Source organism: Bacidia gigantensis (assembly GCF_019456465.1).
Source record: "Bacidia gigantensis strain McMullin 20006 chromosome Unknown contig_255, whole genome shotgun sequence".
Taxonomy (NCBI): domain Eukaryota; kingdom Fungi; phylum Ascomycota; class Lecanoromycetes; order Lecanorales; family Ramalinaceae; genus Bacidia; species Bacidia gigantensis.
Window position 1 is genome coordinate 2,223,248 of NW_025408605.1, and position 17,116 is coordinate 2,240,363.

Genomic DNA, 17,116 nt, shown 5'->3' on the forward strand with positions numbered 1-17,116 from the left:
AGCTCACAGCTCCCTTGCACAGCCTCTCATAGCATAGTACTGTGTTAGACTAAGGTTTATGGTCACAGAACCCTCGACAAGCCTGCAGATAATGTATGTATGATGGGTGACATCAGACGTTCGTGTCTGAAAAGGCAACAGCAAAACGGTCGTCCTCGGCCTATGACAGCTGCCAAGACTTCGTTGGGTCTCTAGGTACCCAGTATTGTAACTAATCTATGTGGGACGGAACAACTATTGTCCGGTGCGGCTTACAGATTATTATACCTTCTAGAGTTAAAAGCGTGCTGATGCTCTTAGAAATGAATCTCTGAAGCTAGATCCTTGAGCTTTGCCACCTCCTCCTCCAGTTGCTCTACATTAGAGGCACCAATAAGCACGTTGCCATAGCTCAATCCAAATTCTTCATCTTCGTACCACGAAACTATCACCCATGACCCCGAGCGGAATCGATCTTGGAAGTACTCAATAAATCTCATTCTGGTCACTTCTACGGTGACAGAGAATGAGGTAGCTTCGTGCAGGCCTCTCTGCTTAGAGAAATGCCCGCTCATAAGCGCCAAAACTGACGAACCAGAAGTCCGCACATTCAAATCAACGATTTGCAGCGTTGTCGAATTGGCCTCAACATCTCGTCCTGAACGAATCTCAAGAATGTCGGCGCCACAAGGACCATAGTAGCTATACCTATGAAGCCAGGCTCCAATACTGTGCATGATGGGCATGAACTTCTCCTTCAGTTGAGCTTGATCAGAATAAGAAATTCTGGAACCGATCCAAGCTTTCGAGGAATCGACGATCTGCTGCGTTACTGCTAGAAAAATACGTTCGCCGGATTTGGTGACAAAGAAAGTAAGGCCCCAGTCGCCCACAGGGTCTGTTACCATCTCGCTTAAGATCATCGTCGCTGGTTTGAGGTGAGCGTTCGAGGAATTGACTTGAGACAACAGCTTGGGAAGGACCTGGCTGTTAAGTGTGCTTTTCACTTCTGCGAGCTCCTCGGGTGAAGTTATTGCAAAGGTACCGCCTCCGCCAAAAGTCTGCTGGTTCTTGAGTACGATAGGTAGTGGCTGTGTAGATAAAGTGGATAAAAGGCGCTCAGTGTGGTCCTTCAGCCATCTGCCACGGAATCCTGTGCAACTTTCAGATATGAAGAGGTCTGTCCCTTGTGATTTGCACGTTGCACAACACGAGATTCGATCGCCGGCAATGTCGCCCAATTCTAGTAACACAGATTTGGGACTTTGCAATGGTAGCAATCAGCAGAATTCATTCACACAGTAGTGCTTGTGGTTTAACCATCCTTGGTCAAATAAAATTGCTCGTGCTTGGGAATTGGCTCATAGGCGCAGAGCAACCGAAATGACCTACCTCGGTAAGCCTGATGTAGCCAAGGCAGCTTTTGAGTTGAGGAAATAGTGTGTCTCGAGGTCGACGGCAAGTGGGACACCTTCGAGGTCATCGAACTCCATTTTCGCTGCGAGAAGGTCAAACCCATTGCGTCCTACCACGATGTCCTTGGGATGTGAATAGAACAGAAGGGTAGGTCTTTGGCTTCCATTCAAAACGCCCACGGTCCTTTCTGATTCTTCTTGACTATGCTTGGATTTGTCAAGATTGAGTAGTATTGCCGGCATATTGCCGGCGGCGAATGCATCGTGCTGGGGCACCAGTGAGAGATACTTTATGGCCACTGAATGCTGTATTCTGTTATATCGATCATGATTCTTGTGCCCTGGCTCGCTGGTGAAAGTACTGTCTTGATAGAGAAACTTCGTGTTACGAGAAAGCTCCGAGCTGGGCGCAATCTCTGAATTAGCAGCACACAAAAGGACGGCGATCTGTTTTTGATTGGCACCGTGAGCGTAAAGCTCTGCCAATGTCGTATCTAAAGTGATCTTGGGCAAGTTTTGCATTCTGACTGAAAGGCACTAATTTAAGTTCTCTCACAAACGTGAGAAGATCTCAAGCTAAGCTGATTTCAAATATAAGGCAGCAGGATTGGAGGAACATGCTTAGTCAATGCGACAATGGCTGCCTGAAAGGTTAGGCTTCGATTCACGCAAAAGCCAAAATAATGAGGAAAACTCGCTACAATCATCTTCAAGCAGCAAGCATGATCTGTACGATACGGAGGTCCTTGGTCATTGCGCTTCTTCTACATAACTAGAGCTTGATCCACTCGATGAAATAAATGAGCGAGGGTGGGGACTGGGTAAGTCCCTCATACAACGATCTTCGCATTTGCCGTTGAAAGGCGCCTTCAGTGCTTGACTTATTGCACTGAGCTCCACCTCTTATTCCTTCTCTGTAGTTTCCTCATAACGATCCAAATACTGGCCTTTATAAAGTGCCTCATTTCCTGCTTCGGCATCTCGTTTTTCTTTCGCTGATGTCTCCTCATAGCGATTCAGATATTGGCCTTAATAGACAGCATCTACTGCTCCAGCATCTCGGTTCACAATATCTAGAAACGTAAGTCCTAGGGTTTGATACGAGTCTGCCGGAGTTGCACAATACCCGGAGATGAATTCGGTAGAGCGAGCACCACGTTGGGGACAGCACATAGTATGGCTAAGCAAGAGACTTTGAGTTGAATCATGATGTGTTGATTGCTTGATCTATTGTCTTTCACGGTGTGCTCAACTAAGTCTTTAGGAAGGGTTATGAGGGTGCGTTAAGTCTCAAGCCGTAGATATGTATGACCCTGGGTTGCTGGTCTAAGGAGCATCTATGAGTAGGACTTGTGCATAGTGCGCACTTGGGACTGCTCCAAGATCGAAGTACCCCGATGCATTTTTACTTACGCAGCATTGTCCTCTGAGCGATTTAAGGGCTGACGCTGCGGATTGAACTCCTCGAAAAATCGCTGACTGGACGATCTCTGTGACATGAACACGCATGAAGAGCGTATTTGCCAATAAATTTGATGTAGCTAACCCAGCCGAATCAGCCAACTTATTCTTCTCGCCCTCTACCTTTCGATGTAACCACCAATGCCCAAGACCGAAAAGTATTTTGGCCGCGAATTGTGCGATGGCTGATTGCCACGAGCTGCCCGAATCACCGGCTTAGCACTGGAAGTACAATATTTCGTGGGTCAGGATTCAACTTACTTGACTTGAGCATAGGCTCCCAAAATCGATCTTGCCATTACTCGCAGTCTGCACTGCTGCAGCCTTGCTTGAGCAGCTCCACCCCCATAAATCATTATCACCCTTCTCCGCCTCGTACACTCCACTCACGACCACCCAAACCCCTACTTCTACTACATATTTTGCGATTGTCACTTTCCAGCTCCCTTCTGCGCGCTCCTTATCTCTCAAATAAGCAATCAACGTTCCGATAGCGACGCCCAGGGTGAATAGGGCAGCCACAGCCATCATGATGGAAGGCCACGTCTTCGTGTGTTCGGGCCACCAACGAGCACCTCCTGCTTCGGAATCCTGCGTGCGGTAGAACTGAATGTTGACATAGAGCATGATCCCGAAGATAACAATGTTGAGAATGAGCGTCACAGTTTCTGAAATAGCGATCAGGGACTTGAGACGCCGTTTCTACTCTTGGTATCATCGGCGAGTATTGGATGGGGGCTTCTCATCTGGCAACTCGGGGGCAGGGAGCGGGGCAGGAGAGGGCTGGCGAGACGACGACCGAGTCTGTTCAGGCGGATCGTAAGCGTGTTGTAGGGCTTGGTGGTCGTGGGCTTCTTCCACAGTAACACCGTAGCTGTGAGCTGGCAGCTGTGCGGGTGACTGTGGGCGTAAACTTAATTGGTCTTGATGAAAGTGTGCTGGCTTCAATTGTTGGGGTGGGTAAAATTGGGCCATTTCTGGAGGTGATTGTAGTCGCATTTGCCCAGGATGTTGAGAATGGTGAGTTTGTGGGTATTTTCGCGGTGAATGCGGACGTGCATGTTGATTGGGTGGTAGTCCTGCCATTCTGCTTGGTGATGATGAAGAGGATGACGGTGTGAGAGGGATCTGATTTGAATTATGATAAGATGCTGCTGCCATTATTGTGTCTCTAGTATGTTCGTTGAAACTCTCTTTGCTGTCAACACTGTGCTTCAATGCAATGAGCGATGGCTCCAAGGCCGCAATAGAGGAAATGAGCATGATAAGAGAAGAGCTGGATTACAACGTCAATCAAAGTGACAAGCGCAGGTATGACTGGATCGTGGGCTTTTTTGGTAGGGATCTCAGCTAGTCATGCAGCCGCGGTTCTTGTATCTTGGATATGCACGTCAAGCGAAAGTGGCGCCATGCCGGTCAGCGGGAAGATGGTTTAGTCAAGAGGTGACCGCCCTTGTTGGACTAAGCTCTAGAACGGTTACTTCACGATGGGTCTTTGCGGGACTGATGGTTGCACGTTTGCGTAACCTTTAGGTAGTAGCACCAGACCATATCCGATCACGCAAACCTACTCGTGCGTTGAAAGTCGATCGCACTTCGTAGTCTACTGGCGGAATGACATTTTTCATTTCAAGATCATGGTCAAAAGATATAGCATTTATCAGGCAGTCTTGCGATATGGCTGGAACTGCAGCTGACGAGACTTCGTGACTAGATATTGGAGTATAGAAAATTCATGACCTCAGGTGGCCTCATATCCGTGATACTGAGACAGTGCACCTGTATTCGATTGTCTAAATGAGTGTTTCAACCAATGGTGCAAAAGCATCATCGTAGGCTACATTCGCTTGATATTTCATACTATGTTATGGCTCTGTGTGATGGTGCTATTCACCGTAATTTCGCCATTATTCAATGAACCATCTTGTGCTGATTTAGACAGATCTTTCATTGCATACGTCTCCACAGTCGACGGTTCAAAGGCTTCTGCCACCATGTGTGCCTGGGATGTGATCGACTCGTCATTTTCAAGTTTTGAGAAGTTACCCCCTGACCCAACTAAGGTCCGCGAACCGTTGGATTTGTGGGAATTCTGTGATCTGGTTGTGGCACTCCAGAGGCTGCGTAGTAGTGATCGCAGTGGAAGCTTGTGAAATAAGCTGGGTATTACCGGAAGACAAACAGCGATCATGGCAATCTAGAGGTCTCTTAGATAATGCTTGGTCAACAATGATCAGTATAGTCTTAAACAAACCTCCGACTGAATAGCACTCAAAAAAGAACCTCCGTTATGAGCCAGATACCAATCTGTATCTCAGACTCGACAGAATCTCGGGTTGATCAGCATAAGGGTCAAAGAAGCCGGTTCAAAGCCTACCTCGAACTTCTTGAATTTCATAAAAGGTGGCTAGACGGATGATCGAGGCAATGACGGACCTAGATTGCACGCTCAGCTACCACACATGATGAACAATGATTTGCATTGCTTACAATGTCCCAAGGCCAAAGATTGCAGTCACACCGATTTTGCGCCAGGTTGTCATGTGAAGCCGCCAGATCTGTTTGAGAATAATTATAAGATTTCGAAGAAGCGAAGATGTTCGTACAACGACGAACCATTGGAAGCGGCAGCGCCAAAACCAGGATGTCTATCAGGAAATCCGATATTATGAAACCTTTTTCAAAAGATATTTGTGGGCATGAAGTACCCGCCCACCAGGCGGAAAAATTAAATCCACATGCAAACAATACTCCTAGGAAGAACGCTGTTGTCCATGCAAGGACCAATCCTATCATGATCAGTGTAGCGATATTGAACCTGCCCTGAGATTTTCCGGTCACGAAGATACGGCGAAAGAACAGGAGAAAGCCGAGTTTGATCAAGCCCAATTGGGGGACTTGCATCAATTGAATAGCCCATTCAATCTGTTGGTCGTTAAGACGGGTCTTTCAGGGTTAGAGTATGGATATGGTCCGCACCTGTGCAGCGACGGTCAAGTTTGCATGAGGAGAGGCATTATGGCCAAGTGATCCTTTCCGCTCCCCTGCAAAAGTTGAATGTTCTGGGGTATTGCCAAACGTCCTGTTATCACCTACCTACTACCATTGCAGCACCAATTCCCACTGTTAGAAGCTGGACGTGACGACATCATAAACGCATTTTCTTTCGGCTGACGCGGAGGCATATACTTACTAGTGCAGGCAGAAGAACCCAATCATCAAGCTTCATCTCTGTTCGCTGGACATGACGTGACCAGAAGCGTAATCCTACGGCGACGACGGACAAAACACAGAGCGCTACACTGGAGGCTGTGATGGATACTGGGGAGGGAAAGACGAGGACCATGCTTGCGCGATGAAAGAGGAGTAACGGGTCTGATTGTAATTCCCCGGATTTTTGTGGAGACCTCACGAGAAAGACCGAAGAATGAACGAAGCAATTTGCGAGCAACGCCGAATATGAAGAAACATCGAGAAACGGTGACTAGACTGCATGGCGGTGAGCATTAAGTCATCGGCACTTGAAACCACCCTCAATTCTTTCAAAATCGGGGACTCTGGGCGATCTGTAGTCGTCTCGAACTGGTCAAAGATAGTATAGTTTCATGCAGGTTCTATAGTCTTATATGCATATGATAATCATTGAAAGGCCATTCGGGAGGTTTCCAGCCTTAGATGATTCGTCGCTCTTCGCTGGGGTGCTGATCAACCAGGCTCCTTGTGGGTTGCACAAAGTGTTCAATATCCCACTTCGTTACCGAGACGTGGGTTCCCAGCATTAAAATCGACGCACTCCGCTTATCAAGAGGCAGTAACACGTGGACGGACCGTCCGCCTGTGCCACAAGGAGACCTGGGCGACATGGTTGCTGCTTAGCATTGAGACACGACATGTATGACTCATTGTCCACGTAAGTCAAGCGGTGGCTAAGATTAGAGGCTCCCTTTCTTGACGGTCCTTGGGCTATTCCGTCGCTTGATGTCGTGCAGTAAAAGCCACAGTACCAATGCTTACGCACGTCAGCCTCTCAAATTGCTACCAGAAGTCTGCATGGCTTTCAACCTTGTCCCGACTCTTGGCTTTGAATCCTTTGCTGCCCTCGAGACCTACAATTGCGAAGAGCAAGACTCAGGCAAAAGTCACCGATGTAGTATAAGTGCCCGAGGAGCCCTACCTTACCTTACCTCCTTGCCTAGGTTCTTATCCCCGGCGGCTAGGCCCGCTAGAAGAGGCGGGCCTTCCGAGCTTAAGGGAGCTTACCTTAATCTATTTACCTTACCTCTACATGGGGCTGACAGTCACTGGCCCAGTACAATCGAACACAAGTCAGGATGTCGTCCATCCAGTGCTCTGTAATACTCTTTGAGATATGACGACGCATCGCAGGGTACGAATAAGTAGTGTGTATCCAAAATGAAGCGGTGGTGGCGGCCGCGAAGCTACATGAGGCATGGAGAGGCATGCGCTCGTCGCCCGGAAGGTGTTTGATCATAATCAATTTCAATGGGTCTTTTTAGTCTGGTATCTAGTCTATGGCCTCATGTGAGTTGTAAGGCCAAGTGTCAAAAGTCACCAGCTAACGAGCATGCCCAGCACCCTTCTTTTCTTGTTTTACTTCAATCGCTTCCTGGCCTACATTCTCTCTTTTCTGATCCGGCTCTACACATGGCACCACTACCGTGTATATGTGCAAATCCAAGCTCTCCAAGTCTCTCCACTCGCCGGGCGAGTCTTCTTCAAAGGCGTGAAATACTTCGGAAGGAACGAGTCCATCCTTATTCAAGATGGGTACATTACTTGGAGATATTGGTTGCTGCGCGTCCAAGACATTGGTCACGGCGCATCTGTGCAAAGACCTGACAGCGAGAATGTTAGATCAAGTAGTGGTTCTGATCAGGACGATAACGGAGACGAAGAAGAAGCTGCAGCCCCACTGGAGTCCGCGCGCGTTCCGTGCAGGATTTCCGCAAAAGCACGTGGAGTGCAATGGTTCATCTACAATAGAAGTCCGGCTTATGACATGATTTTGCAGAGTATGACCAGATCCAAGGAGCTTCATGAGGTCAACAAAAATGGACAAGGCTTAAACAGGAAGAGTACGGAAGACACCAGCATTGAAGAAAAATCTAGGAGCTTGAACGATACACTACAAGGAGAAGGAATGTATCATAGAACTGACACTGAATATGAGAACTCCAACAAGGCGACTGCGAGAACCAGTACGAAAGAAAGTGCCTTCTCTGAAAAACCTCAAGTCACAAAGCTTCCGAGCTTCCTCAATATTCTACCTATCGCAGTAGAGTGTGGCAAAGCAGCAGTCGTAATGGGCAATCAAAGTACAAAATCGATACTGGTTGCCAAGATTGACGGCGCCACAGGACAATTTACGGCTCAGCCTTCTCAAGCTGCTGACCTTTATAAACAAGTCATCAACTTCAATTTTGAGCATCCAACAATACAATTCAAGCAGAATAAAGATTACAAGGATCAAATATTTGTTGAGGGCCAGAAGCTATGTGCCCGGAATGGCCAAAAGTTGCCCAAAAGGAAATCCTGGTATGGCAGACTGTATCGTGAACAAGGTGCGCGTCGTGCTAGCGAATTTCTCAAAGAATTCCTTCCTCATCGCAGAGGCTCTGTCGATAGTTTGAAACGATCCCACACAAAGGGCCGAGGCAAGGAGGAAATGCTTCATGATGATCTGGGGGCTTATGGTCAGAGCAAATGGCTCGGTCTTACACGGTATCTTGATGACGAGGATGATATGGTGGAACAAGAACGCTGGAAATCTATTGAATATGCACAGCTACCGCAAATTGTAGATTGCCCAAGTGTCTCAATGAGCTTCTACTGGGACGTCCCTGGCCTGGTCGCCCGAGATTTTGAAATGGATGAGAAGTTTTCTCAAATAAATGATAATATCAATGGTGACCCGTCACCAGAGTGGGGAATTGAATTGAAAGTTCGTGGAGGCTCTGTCAACTACGGTCCATGGGCAGATAGGCAGCGTACGGACTTCCAAAATGTCTTTTTTCCCCCAATACACATGGATGGCAGACCAGTCAACCATCTGCCAGCCGGCGCAACAAGAGTCAATACGGAATTGAAGATTATCGTGATCTTTGAGAATCAAGTCACAGTGCGTGTCCCAACGAGAGAAGAATCCAAGGACTGGCAATGGAGGCATCGAGTTTCTTCATCAAATGCCGGAGACGCAAACCGAAAGAGAAAATTTCACCCAAAGCTTTGGAAGACTGTTAAGGCCAGTCAAGGTCCAGAGTCCCGGCCTTTCGGCTGGATTGATGCCAAAATTTTGCCAGACTCTACCATTAGTGCCACCATCGGAATGCTGGCAAGGGCTGACGGATACTTTAACGGAGTGGATGTAGATCTCAAAGGTCTCGAACTGTCATCGAGCGTCAACCATACATTGTTCTGGAGGTCACAGGCGCAGTCAATTAGCTGCAACTTGTCTAATCCACTTAGATGGAATGATCTCCGCCAATGGCACATTGCACTTGTGGATACCGGTCTCGAACTTTTTATGCTACGAGATCATATGTTCTTACTCACGGATCTGATCAACGATTGGGCGTCTGGACCTCTGCCTGATTATTTCACATTCGTACCGTTCGAGTATGCTCTAGATCTTCGGTTTTCGGCCCTGAAGCTCTATATCAATGCGAATGATTCCAACATTATCGACAATCCCTGCGACATGAGTGAAAATACATACGTAATGCTCTGCTGTCCGGAACTAGACGCACGCCTATTGATACCTATGCGACATTTTCGCGTTTCCAAAAACAAGGTAGAATTCGACGCCAACGCCCGAGATGGAAGCCTTGAGCTGGTAACGCCATCCTGGAATACGCAACACACCTTTCTGGACAGCGGGGATATTGCTACTTTGAAGGAACTTAAATTGAGCGGTTCTTATAATTACTTCACAACGACATCACCTACACTAACCGACACTTTGTACATGGATGTATTTGGGTCTGTGTTGAGATTACGTCTGTATGGCTTCTTGATCAGGTACTTCATGAATATCAAAGAAAATTACTTTGGAGAAGACTTGCATTTCCGGACTTCAGAAGAGTATCAACGACAATTGCAAATCCCGCGGGGCGCAGGCGACGAGAGTGATAACGCTGAGCAGCACAAGCGACCAAGTAATGACTTGGACACCATCCTTGTTATCAAGGCTGAGAAAGCTTGTGCTATATTACCTGCGCAGCTGTATGCCGCCTCAACGGGAGTCAAGATAGAGATTTTCTCCGTTGGTGCAGATCTTAGGATTACGAATTATTACATGGATCTTGCTGTCACTTCGAGCCCTGTTTGCTTATCCCAGATTCAAAGCTGTCAAACCCTCTCAAGTCTAGCTGAGGCCACCCCCGAGACACAAATGTGTGTCCAAGGGGTAAACGTGGATGGCCACCGGCTTTTCGGTTTACCACCAGACGAGCCTACATACGTATGCAAATGGGCGTTCGACGTTGGTCCTATACGGGGACAAATGGTAATCGACTTCCTCCGTACTTTTACCCTCGCAGTCGGGTGCTTCGCTCTATCTCTAGACGACAGCGAAAATGCGTTGAGTCTGATCGCTAAAGCTGTAATTCACGATGTGACTTTCCTTCGCGCGACAATCCAATCTGTTCATCTAGCACTTTGCATTGAAGACGCTGTCTGTCTGGTAAGCAGTCACGCTATTGAAGTCACTTTCAATGACTGGGCAGGCTCGCTTTTTTCTGATCGCCTACGAGCCATCATCACAAATCTTGTTGTAGCGATAACAGATAGCCACAACTCCAGTTCTTCACAAAGCAGCCTGGCATCCATGGCCGAAACACATGCGTACATCAAGACAAGCGTAACGATAGACCAGGTTTCAAGGGCGCTAGATTTCCAACAGAAGCGTCGTCTACAGCAAGAGCATCTTTTGCTTCAAGACGCCCGAACAAATCGGGTACCTTGGCTTAAACATGTCCACGATAATAGCCAATCGCTGCCCTCGGGAGCAACAGGTCCGAAAACACGAATCCCAGCAATGCAATATCCTCAGATGCCAAGTCCACTTTCCAGAAATCGATCCAAAGCAGAACAGGTGACCAACGAGACTTCTTCGCAGAATTCAAGTACAAGTCGGCAAAGCCGAATGTCATTCATGCAGGAACAGACTTCAAATCAGAGAATTCGAAATTTCTTTCACGGGAAGGCGTCATTAAAGACTGGTTCAGCCGAGAGATCACCGGAATCATCGCATCGCGGTGTCTCGACCGATCAAACCCATCATAATGCGCACTCCAGTATTGGTGTGATGCCTCAGCACAATCATCGCCCCAAAGAAAAGGAACCTCAAACCCAACGGAAGACTTTCGAGCGGCCAAGTCTAGCTTTCTCGAGCCCGTACAAAATGCCAGCCTTCACTCTCCTGACGATCTCACCAGACACCAGAAGAGTTCCACGCGTACCTGACAATCTGCCCGGTGATGGTATCTTCCTTGAAAGCGAGACAATTGCTGACTACAAAACCCGGATAGTTGGTCAGGACGTGGAGCAAACCAGCCTCATGATCAGTCTTCTGGAAGGCCTACAAATGTTCTGTACTTCTAAGGCTCTCATGCTCTTGACCCATATGATGGACGAAATGCAGACATACGACCTGTCATCACTTTTAGACAATCTTCATATCGAGGCGGTGAAGGAAGTGTTGAATGTGGAAGGCAAGCGAAAGCGAGGCCTTGAATTAACCGACTTGCGCTTTTTTGCTCCCTACTCTGCTGTCAGGTTCTCAAATGTCACCGGGCCTGCATCAGACGCTTCGTCAGAGGAGCAATACGACCTCACAGTAAACAACTTGTCGCTAGTCGCGAGGTCTAGCATCGCCCCACAAAAAGATCGTAATGATGAGGCTGAAGGCGATGCTACTTTCCATATGCTTGTCAACGAGCTCGAGTTCTCTGCAAGAGAGGCATCGAAAAATAATGCTGTCGAACAAGCAGTAGTCAGCTTGCGAGTGGACAAACCAATGATGTGGTTGCTAAAAGGCTCGACGACGTCGATAGAATTACAGCTTGGCGATCTTGTGCTCACAGGGACAAGTAGAAGGGTTGACTATATATCATCTCTTCTGCGGCAGACGGCTCTCGTTGCCCAAGACTTGGCAGACAAGTTTTCTCGCGTTGCGCAAAAACATCGCCTGCGACGCCAGCTATTCGTTTTGCTTCTCGCCGAAGAGGGTCAATCTGCACCTGATCCTCCGTTCTTAAGCGGAGCTTCTGTCTTGAGAAGCTCGACAAGCCATCTCCGTACCAGCCACTCTTGGCGCATGGTATCAAGATTTCGATACATATACATGAATCTTCCTAGCCAATCGAAGGAAGAGATGCAGACTCAATGCGTTCAAAGGTGGGCTGCATGTCCAAAAGATGCTGCCAAGCTCGTGGACTCGTTTTTCGAACAATGGCGCATGTGGGACATGGGAGACGCAGCATCTAATCTACTGATGCGGAAGGTATACGGTCAGAAGTACAATGGCGCTATCACCGAGAAACATCTACCGCTCGTGCTTGCAACAATCAAGGCTCGGCAAATTCGATTCATCATTGAGCCTGGTATGGCCCAGAATGAGCTAGTTCTAGAACACTGCCTATTTGGTGTCTCAACAAGAGACCAATTGTCGTCTCGCGTAAGCCCAGGACATTCATTGCCACTATTGTCGCTATCAGCATACTGTGAAAAACAGATACTGAGACTGAACTGGTCATTATGTGAACTTGTGGAGAACATAATGGAGACAATGCAATCAAGCAATCTCTTAGAACCCAACCAAAGCTCACCAGTCGTTCAGACCCAGGATCCCGCATACGCAGGGCTGCACATCGTCGCGTCATCCAAGATGAGTATTCTCAATGTCGATATAATCAATGCTAAGATTGTTACCGTCTGTAAAGGGCTTCAGACATCCATCCTCAAAACCAAACCTAAGAGTGCTCAAACTCGCGGCTCAATTAATCTTCTTCTCAATGCCACGGCGGTGAGAACCGAAGCTCACGAGGATTCAGCTCAACTCTATATCTATAATTTGCAACGGCCACATTTGTTCGGATGTCGGAGGCTCGCGCGATATGGCGAGATAGAGAAGCCGTGGACATTCGTTGGTTCAGGTCATCAAATCACGTTACAGACATTGAAAACGCCATTAGAGTTGACTGAAGTCATCGACAAGGTGATTCAAGAGGAAGTAGTACATCTTGCGAAGTGGTCGAGAACTTTGCCAAGGTTGAAAACCCCATCATCTTCTACAAAGGCCATTCGACCTTCCGGAGGTTTCCCCAAAGCTCACGTAGCCTTGTTCTTGGATGCCTACAATATCAATGTCGCTATACTACCCTCTCTTGTTTACGAGATAAGTGGACATGGCATCCGATTATCACTGCAGTCCGCTGCATTGAAATCTTCTGTGATCAGCGTGGACATTGATCTGAAAGAACATGCCCATACATTCAGATCAGATCTCGACAAGCGGCCGTCAACTATCTCGACATTAATGATCCCTCCTATTCAAGGCTACCTCAAGACTAAATTTCAGCCTCGCCGAAATGTGGTTATCTGTCGCCTTACGGCAGAACACATCAGTCTAAATGCTTCCTCATTGCACGCCGTTTTTGACGCCGTCAACCAGCCCGCAATCCTAGAGCTCGGCAAAGATTTGAGGCATGAAGCCCAATTGTTGCAGCAGCATATTGACGTTGTTTTCCATGTTAATGCACCAGAAGCTGTAGCGAAAGAGCCATCTTCAGTGCCATTGATGTTTGATGCAAAGGCTTTGGTGTCCGGGGTCACAGTCCACGCGTTGACGCCGCATTCCCCGAGTATCCCTCCAACCCTAGAGCAAGCTGCTGAGTTCAAGTTTGATTTTGGTCAGCTGATCCTGCAAGGGACGAATATCGATCCAAAAACTCGCAGCGTGATGCCAATGGCAGAGTTCAAAGCCCAAATGGACTCTATCAAGCTTGACTTGCTACGGCCTGAGGACCTCGACTTTCGAAATTGCGGGAGCCTTACATTGGCATTGATGCTTACCGGCACTTCCAAGCTCAAAGACAATGGTACGCTTGTGAGGTCTTTCGAGATTCGAAGCAGCAGTCTTCAGATCGTCATATTCACGGAAACGGCTTCCGCCGCCCTCACGATCTTGGGTCATTTGCAAGAAACTCTACAGACCATAGAATTACCCGCCCAGGTCAAGGACATTCGAAAGCTCGGTCGAGAGAGACTACGAAGGGAGGGCCTTCTCCCTTCTGCCTTCCACAATGCAAAGAAAGATGAAGGCTACACGATTGCTTCCGATTTCAGCGCTATGTATTCATTAATCATGGAAGATATTCAAATCGCTTGGAAAATTGGAAATGCGATCCCCGTCTCACCCGTAAGAGAAGTAGAAGACCTGATCTTGTCCGTTCAGAAAGTCGATCTAGCAACCAAGACGGACAACGCGGCAAAACTCATCGTTGAGAAACTTCAACTGCAAGTCGCTCCGCCCGCGCAAGCAGGCGGGTTTCGTTCCTCAACATCTGCATTCATGCCTGAAGTGCTATTCAACGTGGCATATAGATCTACACGTAAGGATCGCAGATTAGCTTTTCAAGCAGTTGGGAAGACACTAGACTTGAAATTCACGTCTCAGTCAATTCTTCCCGCGAACGATCTACGACGTTCAATAGCTGTAGCGACAAACCAGGTGAGAGAGGCCACTGACCGTTACAAGATGAACAAGCAATCTACTGGAACAAATAAAGCTACTTTCTTGGGCAACAAGAAGCTAGCTTCTTTGCTAGTTCACGCGGATTTTGCAGGTGCCATCGTTCAGATGCAAGGCAAGACTATCATCGACCCTGCATCGACAGCAATGCATTTGATTGAGGCCCGACGACGTCCCCAGCACGGTCGTTACAATCAATTCATTCCTCAAAAGTCCAGCAACAGTAGCGCGACATTACAAGCGCCTGGTATCGCCCTCAAAGTTGAATTCAAGGACTCGGATCCTAGTTCAAAGTCGCTAAGCGCCGAGATGAAAGTATCAGCCTCCTCTAATACTCTTTTCCCTGCAGTGGTACCTCTGATAATGGAGTTATCTTCAAGCATTAAGGAAATTGTTGAAGAGCCTAACTCAGCCACAGACCCACATCCCAGAAGGGAATCGAAGATGCTCCAGTCAAAGCTTCTTGAAGATGATAAACTCCGCGCTGGCGATCCTAGTACCTTACTTGGGGATTGTAAGCTCAATTTGGGACTTCGCATTTGCAAGCAAGATTTCAGCCTTAGCTGCCAACCCATTGCTCGCGTTGCAGCGCGCGCTCGCTTTGACGACATTTACATCACAGTAAACACAGCCCAGTCTCACCAGCATGGTAAATTTTTTACAATCACAGGAGCTTTCACTGGGCTAGAGGCGTCTGTCCAACACGTGTACTCACGTGAATCAACTGGCAATATTAAAGTCGACTCTGTAGTGGTATCGCTCATGAACAGCAGACATGTCACTGCAGTGAACGGCATATCAGCGATTCTCAAGCTAAGCCCGCTGAAGGCTCAGGTAAACGCAAAGCAGTTGCAAGATTTTCTGCTCTTCCGAGAGATATGGATTCCACAAGAAATACGAGGGGCACCATCCGACCCTTCGCTTAACGCGTCGAGTTCAGAACAAGGATATATGATGCAACGTTATCAGCAAATGGCTGCTGCAGGATCCTTCCCCTGGAATGCAACTATCTCAATAGAGGAGCTTGATGTCTCGCTTGACTTGGGCCAGTCCATTGGCAAGCCAACTTTTAAGGTATCAGAATTCTGGATTTCATCTCAAAAGTCGTCAGACTGGGAGCAGAATCTGTGTGTTTACTTCCGTAATGTCGGCGTCGAATCTACAGGGAGAACAAGCGGTATCATAAACATGCAAAATCTCAGGGTGCGAACTTCCATCAAGTGGACCAATGCCAATGCCACGACCAGTCAACCTCAGACGCCTTTAGTTCAAGCGTCCGCAGGATTTGATTTTTTGCGAGTGAAAGTAAGTTTTGATTTCCAGGCGTTCTTGGTTGCCGACTTAACCAATATCGATTTCTTGATGTACAACGTCAGAGGCTCCGAAGCCGAGGGTCGTGATCGTCTTGTCAGCGTCCTCAAAGGTGACCAAGTGCAAGCTTTCTGCACAACGTCCAGCGCCGCTCAAGCTTATGCATTAGTGCAGGCTTTTCAACGTCTCATTGAGGAAAAGCAGAAAGCGTACGAAGCATCGCTGGTCGATATCGAACGATTTCTGCGCAGAAAGTCCACACTGGTTCCGATGTCGGTCCGGGAAACCTTAGATAGGCAGCAAAGCAAAGATGAAGAACAGCCGAAGTCTCCTCTGCGCCTGCAGACAGATGTGGTTGTCACGATTAAAGCTGTAAATCTTGGAGCCTTTCCCGGAGTCTTCACGGACACGCAGGTCTTGAAGACTGAAGCTATTGGCACGTATTCGCGCTTTACAGTCTACCTCGAGCAAGACCGCATCCACAGTACACTCAGCATGACCTTGGGCCAGCTCCGTGTGGCACTGTCCGGCGTAAACAGAGCTTCAAGGACATTAGGCGATATCACCATTGAGGAGGTGATCACATCTGCGACAGGCGCCATAGGAGGCACGATCTTGAAAGTTCCACAATTGATTGCAACGATGCAAACATGGCAGGACTTCGGCTCTACACACATTGATTACATTTTCAAGAGCTCCTTCCAAGGCAGAGTCGACGTCGGATGGAACTATTCACGGATTAGTTATATCCGTGGAATGCATGCAAATCATGTCAGGAAGCTCGCACAAAGGCTGGGGAAACCCCCTCCACAGTCGGCTGTTCAGATTACGGGCTTGGGGGCCGAAGGTGGCGGAGCACTCAAAGAAGGCGGACAAGAGAAAATCACAGCCGTGGTCAATGTTCCGCAATCAAAGTATCAATATACCGCTTTGCAGCCGCCCATCATCGAGACTCCGCAATTGAGAGACATGGGCGAAGCAACTCCACCGCTGGAGTGGATTGGCCTGCATAGGGAAAGACTGCCGACGCTGACTCATCAGATTGTTATTGTGACATTACTGGAAGTGGCCAAAGAAGTAGATGACGCATATTCCAAGATCCTGGGCTCGTCAGGAGGGGATCTGGTGGATCATTGAAAGGGTTTGGCGTTTTTAAAGATTGGTGGATGGCTCTGAT

General features: G+C 47.9%; 2 protein-coding genes across 2 annotated transcripts; one reads left to right on the top strand and one right to left on the bottom strand.

The window, feature by feature from the left end:
- Nucleotides 1–296: 296 nt before the first annotated feature.
- KY384_007430 (uncharacterized protein) lies at nt 297–1,916 on the bottom strand (the record flags this gene model as incomplete). Its single annotated transcript, XM_044815921.1, has 2 exons — nt 297–1,140; nt 1,372–1,916. 2 exons carry the CDS (start codon nt 1,914–1,916, stop codon nt 297–299), a joined length of 1,389 nt encoding a protein of 462 aa, XP_044667795.1.
- A 5,524-nt stretch (nt 1,917–7,440) lies between these two features.
- Nucleotides 7,441–17,076, top strand: KY384_007431 (uncharacterized protein; the record flags this gene model as incomplete). The annotated part of the gene is made up of 2 exons (XM_044815922.1): nt 7,441–12,552; nt 12,610–17,076. The coding sequence occupies 2 exons, from the start codon at nt 7,441–7,443 to the stop codon at nt 17,074–17,076; spliced, it is 9,579 nt and encodes a 3,192-aa protein (XP_044667796.1).
- Between the last annotated feature and the right edge of the window lie 40 nt (nt 17,077–17,116).